This window comes from Cygnus atratus, chromosome 2, assembly GCF_013377495.2.
Source record: "Cygnus atratus isolate AKBS03 ecotype Queensland, Australia chromosome 2, CAtr_DNAZoo_HiC_assembly, whole genome shotgun sequence".
In the NCBI taxonomy this organism is placed as follows: Eukaryota; Metazoa; Chordata; class Aves; order Anseriformes; family Anatidae; genus Cygnus; species Cygnus atratus.
This window is the reverse complement of record NC_066363.1, coordinates 161,854-175,786: the sequence shown is the minus strand read 5'-3', so window position 1 is coordinate 175,786 and position 13,933 is coordinate 161,854. Positions and strand designations below refer to the sequence as shown.

Sequence of the window (13,933 nt, the reverse complement as noted above, 5' to 3'; positions counted from 1 at the left end):
GACCACTCTGAGTTTTCTTCTCTTTAAGTTATACTCTCTCCCTATTTCAGAAACTCTGGCTTGGGCCAAGACCTTAGAAGTAGTCTTTTAATGCCCTTAAGGTCTCTTCAGCAACAAAATTATGCACCTAGAAATGCTTCTACTATTAATGAGGATCCTGGGTTCTTATTCCAGCTATGGCGCTGCCAGACCAAGATCCCAAGGCATAAGAGGGTGGCTCCACAGCTGCTACAGACAGGTTTTATGGCACGAAGCTGAAGACAGAATCACATGGGGCAACTCGGCAATGAGGTGGAAGCCTGTAAGACTGCACTTGCAGAAGCCACCTGCGTTCTCCTTGCATCCAGACTGCACACTAGGGCGGGACTGTCATGTTGGCTATTACCCACCAGACTGAGTGTGCTGACAGAGCCTGCTCAAGGGTTGTTTTGTATTGGGCCACTTCATGGATACAGTCGAACAGCAGAGTCCGTGCCTAAAACGAGCCTAGCTTCTGTTAACACAACAGCACAGACACAGCTAGCCCATTCTCTAGATTTTTCCAAACTCTGAGTGACTCATTTTGCAACATTACCTTTGCTTTTAATATGTTTACTAGCTATACTGCAGGAATGCCTAGAGGCCATGACCAGATTCAGTCCTGTTGTGCTAGATTCTGTGTACAGATTGTAAGTGGAGCAGGTAGAGGCATAAAGTTAAGGTTGCATAGCAGTTTCCATTAGAAAGACCTGTTTTCATTTGAGAGTCAGTTATTAAACTTTAACTGTTGCAGTCGTGGTTTGCCATGCTGTGTGTCTGTCTGACTGAATTTTTCCCTTCACAGTTACAGCAAAAAATAATTCAAATAATCCCCAGGGTGAGATTAAGGCACGTAGGGACCCTTGGCCTCTACTTAGCGAACAGCCTATGTTCCAGGAGGACACTCTCGACACCACACCCCGGAGCAGCAGTTAGCAGTACAGGAAGGAGGGCTGGCCTGGATGATTCTGCCCAGTAGCATGTGACCAACTTTTCCTAAACTGCAAGGCTTTGAGGATCCCATTTTGCATGTGCCCAGCAAGGACATATTCAAGGCTGATAGTTTTCTCCCAGGAAGCCTGTGCTTGAGCAGTTGAAGCCATGCCAAATCCCCTGTGCTGACCAGACAGGTCATGTACTGTCCTCAGCATAGACACTGTGTCCAAATCGTCAAGGGCTCAGCAGCAGGACACTGTCCAGTCTTGCTTACTGACTCCAGAAATGCAGGTATACTGACTTGTCTATTCTCATGTGCCTGCAGCAAGGAACAGAGAAGAGAAGGAAGGCGCCTCAGAGGTTCTAATGCTGAAAGCAGACAGGAAGAGGGATGGAAGCAAAGGCAGACTGAGGAAAGAGGGCCAACTCAGGCAGTGACAAGCTGAAGGGGATGGGGCAGGCAGGTCTGCAATTGCTAAAGGGCATTGCCTGCAGAGACTGGTCTTGAATTCAGTACTCATGGCCCAGCATAGTGAGACCAAGGGCCAAGTGCTGAGGCAGATAAACACAGAGGTGTGACCCAACGATCTCCAGACATAAGGGAGAGATCAGGCTTTCTCCTGAAACTCTGTTTCAGTGCCTGATAACATAACCAGCAAGGTCCTAAGAGCTGTCAATTGCTGAGGGTGCAGTGAAACCAGGGGCTTTACAAAGTGCACTTGCAATTAATATTTCTCATGTACCTGGTGTGTTGGGCAGTGTATCTCGAGGGATGTTAAAGGAACATACCAGATACCTGCAAAGTGGGGGATGGAGCCCGATAAAATGGAATAGAGTGGCTCCCTGCAGAGAAAGCATGTTGGGAGGGAGAAACGTGCAGGAGAGTACTGAACAGTGGAGGTCTGAGCCTCAAGTGGAAGCCATGGAAACTGCATTTGCACTAGACTGAAAAACTGTGGAAGGTTATACATAGGATGCAGAAAGAGGGGAAGCCCCTGGAGGTCTAAGGGGCGGTAGAGTTATCACATGCAGCTTGGACCCTTACCCTTCCAGTCTGGCTCACCCTGCAAGGGTGGCAGCTGTGAGAACTCTCAAACTGTATCTTGTTCAAAGTGTGCAAAATATTTGCTTTATTTTGCTTGCAAACCTTGTTTCCAGTCTTTCAGCCTTCTCTGTTTCTTTGCTTTATGATTTGGTAAATGAACTTCTACCTTACTTTACTGCAAATCTCGTGAGACAAAGTAAACCTGAGTGGAGTAAGCTGTCAGGGCCATGTGAAGTTGCCATTTCTCTCCTCCTGGTGGTTTGGCTCTCTGGAGTCAGAACCAACTTAGGCAATGCAGCTGTCTGTCCTTAGGGGACCTCAGCAAGGACCTACTTCTCTTTGGCTAAGGATCTGCTTCTAAGCACGAGCTCTCACCTTTAGCCTCTGCCTAGCCCAAGCTGGAGGTACAGCTTGTGTCTGACCCTGTACCTCCCTGATGCTGACATCAATCCTGACCCACTGACTTGACTTTCTGGCTTGATCTGGGACTTCCTTGCCACTTGGAAGCTGGGACTGGCTGGGGGATCATTTGACTATCGGTGACTCTGGTTACTGTCAGCAGATTTGCTCTGATCACCTTCTTTGAGTTTTGTGGGACTTCATCCTTGTCAGTAAGACCACTGCCCCACCTGCCTTACTCCAATTCTTGCTTCCTGGCTTCCCTTCCCTATCAGATCATCCTTTCCTTGCTGTTCCTGGCATTGGCAAACTGAGAGTCAGTGTCTGGAGAGGGACAAGTGCTGCAGGTAACACAAGTGTGTGATCAGGTAAGCAGAATCTTCTACTTGGGGACATATTTAGGGACTTGCAGCATGCAAGCTACTGATTTGCAGAGGTCAGTGTGGCAACTTGTGTTACTGGCTTCAGGAAGGACCTGCCCTTTTGGGCATAGGCAGTCATTCTTCTGAGAGCTGTAGTTCATTCCCCAGCTCTCCGGGTTTCCCCAGCAAGGTCACATAAGATAGCAGTTCCCTATTGCTCTCAAATACCTTGCTAACTTACATGATAGTGTGAGGTGTGAGTTGAAGGTCACACATAAAAGGTTAATAGACCAAGTGGTCAAATTGCAGTTGCTAAGGAGTTAGGAAGTTGCTTGCATAGCCTTGATGCACAGCCTGTGCACTTCTGAGCACAGGTCTTCAGATCCAGTGACTTACACATGGCTATGCTTTCATTTCCTCTATGGTCTAATGTGCCTTGGTAGCAGTAGAATGAACCCAAATTCTGCACATGAAGATGACTTCAATGTGGAGGTTCCTTTCCCACAGAGACATACGGTGGATGAGACAGGAGAGTTGGGCCAAGGACAGATAAAGCGTGGATGCTGACTTGCAGATATTGAGTGTATTCCTTTTGGTGCCACAGCTGTTCTCTAAGGTGGGATTCGTCCAAATGCCCTTCACTGGCAGCCTCCTTCTCAGCCTGAAACCTGGGCCCTTGTCCTAGAGAAGGGGCTAGGTGGCCTGTGCCCTACAAGCACTTACTTCTCTTTCTCGGTGATCCAAGGGCCATCAGTCAGTGGGAGGTGTCTGCATGGGAGTGGCAAGAGGGATCCTTCTTGCCAGGCCTCATCTTTATGACTCATTATTTGAGCCTGTATGATTATTTTAGCGTTGGTTTTTCCACACCTCTGTCTCTGGGGACAGTGCAGCTCTTGCCACAGAGGGGTGTTTCCTTGAGACTAGAAGGATGTACCACAGAGAAAGGTATAAAAACATGCAGAAAGGAAAGGCTCTGTGCAGGAATACAGATTGTGCCTGTTTAGTGGAGGAAAGTTGAGGACCATGCTGTCAGCCTGATGGGCCTATTTGCCTTCATTTACATGCTCCACATAGGATTCAAGTGTCCACTTACATGGTTGGACCACCATATCCCACACAGAAACACATAATTGAAGGCTGCAGCAAAGTGGTGCCCCAGACCCCCTTGGAAACAGAGTAGGAGAGGTTATATGAAGATGGAAATCTATGCATTTACACAGATGTAACCAGGGATCCTGGGGAGCCAAGCAGCCAGTACTGCACCCCCAGTCAGAGGGTAAGTGCAAGCAGACACAGTAGTCCTGAGAGGAGGACTACCTTGGGTGATTGCTGGAGGTCTGGCACGTACCTGTGCCACTGCAGATACCGTCAGAGTGAGTTTAGACTTGACTTCAGCTCCAGCATTCCCCGGCTTCTAAGTGCTTAAGGTGGCAATACTGATGCTGACGTTCTTTTGAAGCAGGGCTGTGGTTTGCTCAATGTTTGGTGGGTTACATGCCCAGCGACTACCTCTTCTGACAGTGCTGGTGACTGGTCTGAAGGTGCTTCATCTGACCAGTAGACTAAAGCACAGTGAAAGTGCCAAGTGGGGTCATAAATACTCCACTTTAGCATGAGGACTCCCTGCAGGAGCCAGGCCATGCTCCCCACGACACACAGCGAGGCAGAGCAGAGCTGTGGAGCTCTCACAGCAGTCCAGGAGCTTGTGCTGGTCTCACTTGCACTGTAGATTGCGCACAGAAGGGCCCATCAGCAGCCAGTCCATAGGTGCACCTGCATCACACTCTGTGAGCTGCCAGGAGAGGCAGACCCCAGGGGCTTTGTGCAGTTACAGGGCAGCGCGGGCAGGCTGGCAGACCCCAGCCACGGCTGGCCTCGGGAAGTCCGTGCGCTCGCTGCCGCCCGCCCGGTTCTGCCCCAACGGAGCCGGGTACCGGGAGCTCTCCCCCGGGGCAGGACGCCCCGTCCGGGGCTGGAGCGCGGCCGAGCTCGCAGAGCGCGTCCTCGGGCCGCCCTCCGGCCCCGCGGCGCCCTCGCCCGCGGCTGCTCGCCCCGCGGAGCCCCGCTCCGAGCCCGCCGCGGGGGCTCGGGGGCCGGCAGCGGGCAGGCCGAGCCCCACCGCGCCCGGGGCGGAGGCGGGCGCTGCTCCCAGCGCTGCGCGGCGGGAGCCCGCGGATCGGCGGGGCCCGGCCGGTGCCTGGCGAGGACTTGGTCCTTCGGGGCTCTCCATCCCGCCCGCCCGGAGCCAGCGGCCGGGAGCCGTCGGGAACGTCGGCCTGGGCCGGCTTCGGGGACGGCAGGGCCGGAGCGGGGCGGGGCGGAGCAGGGCTGGCTCGCCCCGTCCGTTGTCCCGGGCCCGGGGGCGGCCCGAGGAAAGATGTGCCGCGCAGCGCAGCCCCGTCCCGTCCCCCACAAAAGCGCCCTTGTGCTGGCCCCGTAATTGCTAATCATCAATCACCATTAATAACAGCTGATGAGGCGGGAGGGGGAGGCGCCTTCCCAGGGGCCGGCTGCGCCGGGGGGAGCGGGGAGCCCTGCCCCGGCGGAGCGGGCGCTGAAGGAGGAACTCGACCGTGATGTGCGGAAGATGGATGAGAGCAGAGGGCGACACCCCCGCCCGCCTCCCCTCCCCCACCCCTCCCCTCCGCGGCCCGGCCCGGCCCCCCCGCGGCGGGGCGGGCGGGCGGGCGGCTCCGAGCGCGCCTCCACTCCGCCGCGCCGAGCCAGCGAGCGGGCGGGCGGGCGACAGCTCTCGCCGGCCGCCGGAGCCCACGGGAGGCGGCGGGCGCGGGCCGGGGCCGCGGCGGGGCCCGGCGGCGGCGGCGGCAGCGGCAGCGCGGCGAGTTGGCGGCGGCCCGAGCTCGCCGGAAAGTTGGTGCCGGCTGAGCCGGCGGCGCCCGCTCGCCATGCAGAGACCCAGCGGCCAGGGGACCGCCTTCTCCATCGACTCGCTCATCGGGACGCCGCCGCCGCGCTCCGGGCACCTGCTCTACACCGGCTACCCCATGTTCATGCCGTACCGGCCGCTGGTGCTGCCGCAGGCGCTGTCCCACGCGCCCCTGCAGTCGGGGCTGCCGCCGCTGGCGCCGCTGGCCTCCTTCGCCGGCCGCCTCACCAACACCTTCTGCGCCAGTCTGGGCCAGGCCGTGCCCTCCATGGTGGCGCTCACCACGGCCCTACCCAGCTTCTCTGAGCCCCCCGACGGCTTCTACCCGCCGCAGGAGCTGCCCCCGCCGCGCGCCAACCCCGACGCCGGCTGCCGGCGGGGCGCCGAGGGCCTGGAGGCGGAGGAGCTGCCCCCGGGGCGCGATAAGGGGCCGCCCGAGCCGCCGCTGCACTTCCCGGACCCCTTCCCCGGCCTGGCAGGTAAGAGTGGCGCGGGCCGGCCCCGGCCGGGGGTTGCAAGTCGCCTGCTGCGATCGCCGTCCGGTCTCGCCCGGGAGTTCCGCAGCCCCGAGGGGCCCCCGCGGGGGGCAGCACCGCCCGCCCGGCCCCTCTTCGGGCTCTGCCCGCTTCCCCAGCGATGGTTGCGGGCGGGCGGTACTGCCGGCCTCCGAGCTCCCCGGGGTAGGGTCCCCGGAGCCGAGTTCGCTGGGACCGGGGTGCGGCGGACGGGACGCCGGGTTCGATGGGCCGTGACGGCGGGCAGGAGGGACCTGCCCCCGGTCTGTCCCGTCGGGCCGAGCCGGGAGGACCGTGTCCGTTCCGCTCCGAACCGCCTCCGCCGCTCTGCAGCGAGCGCAACTTTCGCGGGTCGGAGGCAAACTCCACCCGCCGCGTTCGCCCGCAGGGAGGGCGAGACGCGAGAGCCGCACTCGGGGCTCTGGCGCAGGGCGGCCCGGCGGGACGGGGCGGAGCGGGCTCCCGGAGCCGATCCCGGCCCGGCGGCGCGGAGCTCTCCGAGGTGCTGGCACCCGGCCCGGGGCGAGCGAGGCGGAGGGGCCGCCGGGCGGCCGCGGCGGGTCCTGGTCCCGCTCAGTGTCAGCCGCGGGGCTGCGCAGTGTCCCCGGCACGGCGCCGCGTCCCGGGCGGACCGCGGGGCAAGGATCTCCGGGCACGGGCGGCACCGTGTGCGGGCGAGCCCGCAAGCCCACCCCGGGCCGGGTCCCGCTGCGGCCGCGGAGTCCCGGCGCTCCCAGCCCCTCCCGAGCCCGCGACGAGCGGGGCAGCTCCCGTGGCCCGGCGGCGGCGCCGCCCGGAGCCCCTCTGCCCTTCCTGCCGGCCTGCCGACCCGCGCCGCTGTGCCCGCAGCCTCGGTACCGGCTTTGCCCGACGGCGCGGGCAGGCGGCGGCTTCGCTCCTGGGATCGCGCTCGGCGCCGGCCGCGGGCTGCTCCCGCTGCCGTGGCGTAGCCGCGGGGCTCTCTCCTTTGTGAGCTGTGCCGCTCCCGAACGTGCGGACACCAGCCTCGGTGACTTGTTGCTCCGTATTTCTCAGCCAGCTCCAACTCTTGCTCTCTTCCACCTCTGCTCCTTCGGCACAGGGATTGAGGCTTCTCTTCTGCGGGAAGACTGAGACAAACCAACCCCTGGCTTTCTCTGGCATGGCCTGTCTGTCCTGAGAGCTGCCTCCTCTGGTCAGCCCCGAGATCCACCTTTGTCTCACAGGCTTCCCGGTATGGATGCGTGCTGAGCAGTCTTTGGTGCTTTTTGCAGTGCTCGGCTACTTGTTCTTCATCCTCCCTTTAGCCTCTCCTGGGTAAGCCAGTGTCTTGCCCTGCCTTCTTCTTCGGTCAGAATACCCCATTCGGGTACCCCTGGAACCTAGTCCCCAGTTTAGGACAACTGGAGCATTTTGCCTCCCTGCTGCCTTTATGGGTTACAGAGGCTTTGGTGATGCTTTGGTGCTCCCAGGCCTCTGTGCTGAGTTGAAAACCCAGTGCAGACTCACATCTGTTTGGAAATCCTCCTCAGGGGGCAGAACTGCCCAGGCCACCCGCTGTCTGTATGACCACAACCTCTTGGTCTGTAGGGAAATGAACTGTACTGTGCTTGATCTCCCTCCATGGCTCCTCTGTACGTAAGCCCAACATGTTCTCTCCTCCTGAGGGACTCAGGTGAGCTGTTCTGAAAATTGGACATTTCTGAAATTGAGAAATTGTATCTCTAAGGCTCACCCTGTTGTGACTGCTTCATGTGATGGAGGAAATATGTCTTGTTACTGCTGTTTGCTCACTGCTGCAGATTGGCTGTCTCTCAGCACTGTGCTTGCTCTGGAGCCATGAAGGATGCTTGTCCTTCTGCCCATGTGGAGCTGTGTGGGCTCCTCTGCCCAGGCCCAAGAGGATGTGTTGGATCAAATGTGCCTGTCTTTTTCTTTACCTAATGTTTCTTCTGACTCTACCTGTTCCTTGCAGATGGACAATAGGGTTTGTTTTATCAACCAGGTCAGATGTAAACCAGGACAGTAGCTGTGTTTTTTTTTTCACTGTCGAGAAAGTCAGAGAAAGATGATTCATATAGGTGGTTTTAGGAATCTCCTGATAATGCAGTTTGCTCTAGCATCTTGTCCATGACCCTGATGAAGAGCAATTGTCCAGAGAAAAGTAAGAGAGCACGAGCCCATGCAATACTTTCAAAAAATGACACTTCCCAGCATCCAGCCACGTGCACTTCAGAGGCTTCCTAAGCCAGCTTTTGTTTCTCTATATTGAGTAACCTTTGACCAATTCTTCTTCTTTGACCTTGTCTAGTCTCCCTTGGAGTACACCAGAAAGGAGAGACAAACTTGGAATCATCCACTTCCTGGGGCAAGGTGTTCCACAGATCTCTCATCTGTAGAAGAACCATGTGAAGTAGCTCCTTTTGTCTGTCTTGCTGACATCAATTATACCCTCTTTAGGGTATAATTCTGTCCCTGGACTCCATTGGCACCTCCATCACACACATGCCTGCAGAGGCAGTCAGTTGCTTGCCAGATCAGTCAAATGAGTCAATGCTCTATTTTAGGACCTCTCTTTGCATCTACTGTGTTTCAAACTTGCTACCAGTTCTTGTCCTGCTTCTTGGGAGGGGAGTGGCATGTAGGGGAAACTGATAGTAAGAAGCAGAAAAGCCTAGAGGCTGCTTTGTAACTACAGCTGCAACAGAGTGTGACCCCCAGGTAGTCAATGGTACTCAATGCCCTCAGTCCTCCACACCACCTCTGAGAGCACATTTGTTCCTGAGCTGCAGAGGTCTCCACCAACATCCAAACTCTCCTCAGCTGATGTAGTAAATCCATGTTCAGTTAGGATCAGAAGCTTTAAGTTTTCCTATGAGCATGACAAAGAGCTCTTCAGTGTTTATCAACACAGTGCTCGTCTGGCTGTCACAACACCCATTCTTGATCTGGGTTCCCCTGATCCTGCTTGAATAACGTTGCCACCTGTAATACTCACCAGTTTCTCATCACTGTGCTTATCAAGTCCATAATAAGATCAATGAACAGCTGGGACTTTGTGAAGAGCAAAGAGGTGGATCAATCTTATTCTTGGTCTACTGCTTTCTTGTCGATTTTTCAAAGGCACAATACTTTGCTTCATGACAGCTTCTCAACCTGCTCAAAGGCCTTTGAAAATCTCAGTATACCTTCCCACCTATTGGTGGGTTCTGCTGCCTCCACTACTTCCCTGATGAGGACATGCCAGGTGATTAGCAGACCAACATACCAATTTTCTTTGTAAAAATCCTGGTTTAGACTTCATCATGTGGTTCTTAGTTCCTTACTGCAAACTCAACCCTTCTATAAGATACAAACTAGTCAGAGACTTTAAAATCTGGGGTCTGGCTAAGACAAGTGTATCCAGAGATAGTACGTGTTTTACAAGGTGACACATTACAGTTGCTAGCTCAGACTTTCTCCAGTCCCTTGGTGCAGTCTGGACCTACAGGAGCAAACTCCCAGATCAGTACTGTCTGATAGTGTCGCTGCTGATCCCATCCTCCATCAGCAGGGAACAGCAGAGTCAGGGCAGGACTTATGAATACTCTTGGTGAAGACAATGATCTCCTCAGAAGAGCTTTCTTATCTTGTCAGTCCTTGTGCTCCAGTGGGTAGAAGGGGTACACAGAAATGAAAGCTCTCCTTTTCTTGGGCAGAGTTAGTGCTTGCATGAGACCATGCACTGGCAGCCAAAGTGCTTCATGCCACCTGCTGCTGCTCCTCAGTCCCCCAAGCACAAATTTTCTAGGTCTTTACTACACCCCCATGCATATGGAAGATCTCTCCCTACCCTTAGGCCCTCATGAAGAAAGGTCTGTCTATTCTTCTGCGGCAAAATAGAGATGAAGGTGTTTCTTTCCTTCTGTGTAATCCAGGATGAGCAGAGACAAAATTCTAGACCTCCAAAGTCACTCACCCACTCTCAGGAAGGCACAGACTTGCTGCAGGACTGACAAGGGCTGTAGGTGCTCCTCACATTCAGGCTCACAAGAAGGTCTCCTGGGCTCAGGCAGTTTCTTACAGCTGCTGCTGGTGTGCTCGCAGCCCTGCACCTTCAGGCATCTGAGGGCTGTCCTATCTTCCCCACTGAGAATGAAGTGAGCTTTCTGGAGCTCCAGTAGCCCAGGGTGCATGTGCCCCAGTCCCTGGAGACTGCTTAGAGGTTTGGAGAGCTGCTGCTGCTCCTTCTGTGTGTAGGATTATATTGACTGGTAGTGCTTCAGGACTAGCTCCTTCCAGCAGCAGCTCCTGCCTTTGGGTTTGGCTTGGAGAGTTTGCTGGTCTCTTCTAGTCTCAGCATGATGGCAAAACTTTTTCATCTCCTTGTGGGTGACCATGAATCCTCTCACTTCATGACCCCTGGCTATGGACAGGACCATCTTCTCTCTGTCTCCTGTCAGGTCCTTGCTGGAGCCTTTCTATCAAGGAAGTGACTGGCTTCCAGGCTTCTTTCTTCCCCATTGTTCCCACCAACGTTCTCCTTTGCTCCATGGAGCAGTTTAACCATTCAGGAGGCACCGGCTTGGATCACAAGAAAGCAGCAAGAAGGTGGCTCATCCCCCCCTATACTCTACTAGTATTTTTGCAGGCAACATAACACAGGTGTCTCCTGTGGTCCCAATTCTTCCTCCTGTGTGGGTGGCCCGGGATGAGGTCCTGTCTATTGGGAGATGCTAGCACCTCCCAACCTCCTCCCCTGCACAGAATGGCAGGGGAAGCTAAGCCTTGATCATCAGCTGCCTAAGCATGCTGTTCCCTGGCTGCACACCTCTGCTGTAGTGCAGGGCTAGGAAGGGGGAGATGGCAGCAGGATGCTCCATGTGCTATAGAGCCCTGCAGAAAGGTTTGCTGCCTGGAACCGGCTCAGGCTGCTGTCTCCAGGAAGGTTCGTCTCCTCCTGGCTGGCCCTGTTCTGGATGAACAAGAATAGATGCAGTGGGATGGGGCAGAGGGAGGGCTGAGCTCAGGGACCAAGTACAGATTTTGTCCGGATGCAGAGCTCTGGCAGGCCTGTGTTGTGCTCTGCTGGGATGAGGCATTGGTGCTGCTCCAGCTGGGTTGCGGGTGGCGGCAGGTGCCGGTGGTGCCTCGCTCCCTGCGACGCCTGCACACGCGACGGGTCTGGGCTGCGGGCGGCGCGGGGCTGACCGTGCGGGGCTCTGGGGCAGCAGCAGCCCGCGCCGCCGCCTGCTGCTGGGGAAGCCGCGTCTCGGCGGGAGGCAGCGCGGGCGGCCCCGGGGCTGCGGGGACGGCGCGGGGCTCGCGGGGTGCGGCTGTCGGGGGGGCGGAGGGGCCGGGAGCCCCCGCACCGGGGCCGCGGCTCCGGGGAGCGCGGGGGCGGGCGCTGACGCTGTGTGCCCCGCAGACGGGAAGGCGTACAGCTCGGACGAGGAGAAGCTGGAGGTGAAGTCGGCGGCCACGCCGTGCAGCGAGCGGGAGGAGGAGAGCTCGGCGGGCGACAGCGAGGAGGAGCCCTTCCTGGACGGGTCGGCCGCCGCCGCGCTGGGCGGCAAGGGCAAGGGCAAGGGCGGCCCCGCGGCGGAGCAGACCCCGCCGGGCTCCGGGGCCGGCAAGAGCCGCCGGCGGCGCACGGCCTTCACGAGCGAGCAGCTGCTGGAGCTGGAGAAGGAGTTTCACTGCAAGAAGTACCTGAGCCTGACGGAGCGCTCGCAGATCGCGCACGCCCTGAAGCTCAGCGAGGTGCAGGTGAAGATCTGGTTCCAGAACCGCCGCGCCAAGTGGAAACGCATCAAGGCGGGCAACGTGAGCAACCGCTCGGGCGAGCCCGTCCGCAACCCCAAGATCGTGGTGCCCATCCCGGTGCACGTCAACCGCTTCGCCGTGCGCAGCCAGCACCAGCAGATCGAGCAGGGCGCCCGGCCCTGAGCACCGTCGGGGCTCTCGGACCCTGGGGCGAGCGGGCCGCCGGCAGCGGGGGGGGCCGGGGCAGCGGGGGCGCGGCCCGGCCGTCCGCTCGCATTCCTCTGTACATGTCCCTTATTTATTCCGTGTAAACTCTGTACATACGGCAGCGAGTCCGTCTGTCCGAGCCGCGGGGAGCGCGGGCCCCCGCGGGTCCTGGCCCTGCCTCCGGCCGCGCCGCGCCGGGCCGGGGCCGCGCTGTGCAGGAGCGCCCGCCCATGTATAGCTGTGATTTCAATAAATTATTTTCTATGGAGCCACGCGAGGGTCTTCCGCGGCGCTGCCCTCCCGGCCGCGCTGCGGGGACGGGGCGGCCGCTGGCAGCAGCGGACGGCGGCGCCGAGCCCGAGGTGCGGCCGGGGCCGGGGCCCGTGGGCACGGCGGGGAGCAGCGGCGGAGTCGCGGGCGCCGTCGGGCCCGGTCCGACGCCGGTGCAGAGGCACGGGAGGGGGCCGGGGCCGGGGCCGTCCGTCGCCCCCCCGGAGGCCCCGCTGGCTGCAGCCTGCCCGAGCCGAGCCTGCCCCCGGACTCCCGAGGCAGCCGGTGTCTTGTGTCTCCCGGGCCCCTGCGCAGGAGCAACCCCCCAGGTCAGAATGCACGAAGTCAGATCGCCACCCTCCAGCAGGCAAAGCCCTCTCCTGCAGGCCTGGTGCCAGTCCCTGGGCCTGGGCTGAGCAGAGGTCCATGCTTGCATCCCCATGCAGCCCCTGTCCCTGCCTGCTCTCCCCAGGACTGCCGCGGAGCCCTGCACCAGCTCTTGTGCACGTTTCTGCTGCCGGCACCTCCAAGGCGCAATGATGCAATGCCCTCCTGCTCTTTGGAGCCACACTGCCTGCTGCAAGAGACGTGCCCTGGAGCCTTTCCTCCTCCCTCAACCCCAAGGAGCCCCTCCCCGCCCCCCCCCCCTCCCACCCCAGCCGACTGCAGCATGGGGAATAAATGGAGAAATCCTCTTGCAGCTCAGATGCCTTATTGTCACTGATCCCTGGGCACTGCTGGGTGCCAGGGCTGCCTGCCCCACAGCTGTGTGGAGGGGAAGGTAAGGGTCTTGCCTTTCCTTGAAAATCTCAGGCTGTCTCACCACTATCAGCTGCTGCTTCTCTTGACATGCAGCAGCAAGCACAGAGCCAGGGTGGACCAGCGAGTGCTGGCACTGGCACTGTGTCTTCTGCTCCAACCTGCAGCAGGCGCTGGGTTTCACAGTGCTGATGCAGGAGAGGCGTTTCAGACTGCCTGAGCTCTTATATCTAGGCTAGCTAGACTAGAGTAGTTCTGTTCATGAGAGCCGCTGCATGAGATACTGCTTCTGAAGCCAGGAGGTGTCTCATATCTGAACCCAACCCCAATACCTGATGAAGAGCCAGTTTTGTGCAGGGTACAGCTGCACACTGACTGCAGAGCAGGCAGCCATGTGGGTCCACTGCCAGCTGGGTGTCCAGCCATAAAGGCCTTTGTTGCTGGTTTGAAGAACATCAGCCAGGGAGCTTGTGTAGTAGCAACACCCATTGCAATCCCATCAGAGGTTCCTGGACAGGGAGAAGGCTCTCTCCAAGTGTGTAGGATGTTGCTGCTGGGATGCCAATTTCTCTGAGTTTTGACGTGGAGTTTGGGTTACATGGGATCCAGTCGGTCATTGGCACCTCTTCCTTGGAGACACAGTTTTAAGAGTGGGAGACACCCCTGACAGCCAGAAGCTGACTTCACAGAATTACAGAATCACAGAATTACAGAATGGCTGACGTTGGAGACACCGCTAGGTCCATCTGGTCCAACCATTGCTCTAGCAGGGCCACCCAGAGCATGGTACCCAGCATCATGTCCAGGTGGC

General features: G+C 58.1%; 1 protein-coding gene across 1 annotated transcript; it reads left to right on the top strand.

The window, feature by feature from the left end:
• The first annotated feature begins 5,666 nt into the window (after positions 1–5,666).
• On the top strand, positions 5,667–12,069 carry GBX1 (gastrulation brain homeobox 1). Its single transcript, XM_035554414.1, has 2 exons — positions 5,667–6,126; positions 11,549–12,069. The coding sequence occupies exons 1-2, from the start codon at positions 5,667–5,669 to the stop codon at positions 12,067–12,069; spliced, it is 981 nt and encodes a 326-aa protein (XP_035410307.1).
• The last annotated feature ends 1,864 nt before the right edge of the window (positions 12,070–13,933 follow it).

What these genes read in the sequence shown, in the direction of transcription:
- GBX1 (XM_035554414.1), top strand. Translation starts at nt 5,667, where the DNA reads ATGCAGAGACCCAGCGGCCAGGGGACCGCCTTCTCCATCGACTCGCTC. An exon ending in CCCCTTCCCCGGCCTGGCAG is followed by an intron (nt 6,127 to 11,548) that starts GTAAGAGTGGCG and finishes TGTGCCCCGCAG; the next exon opens with ACGGGAAGGCGTACAGCTCG.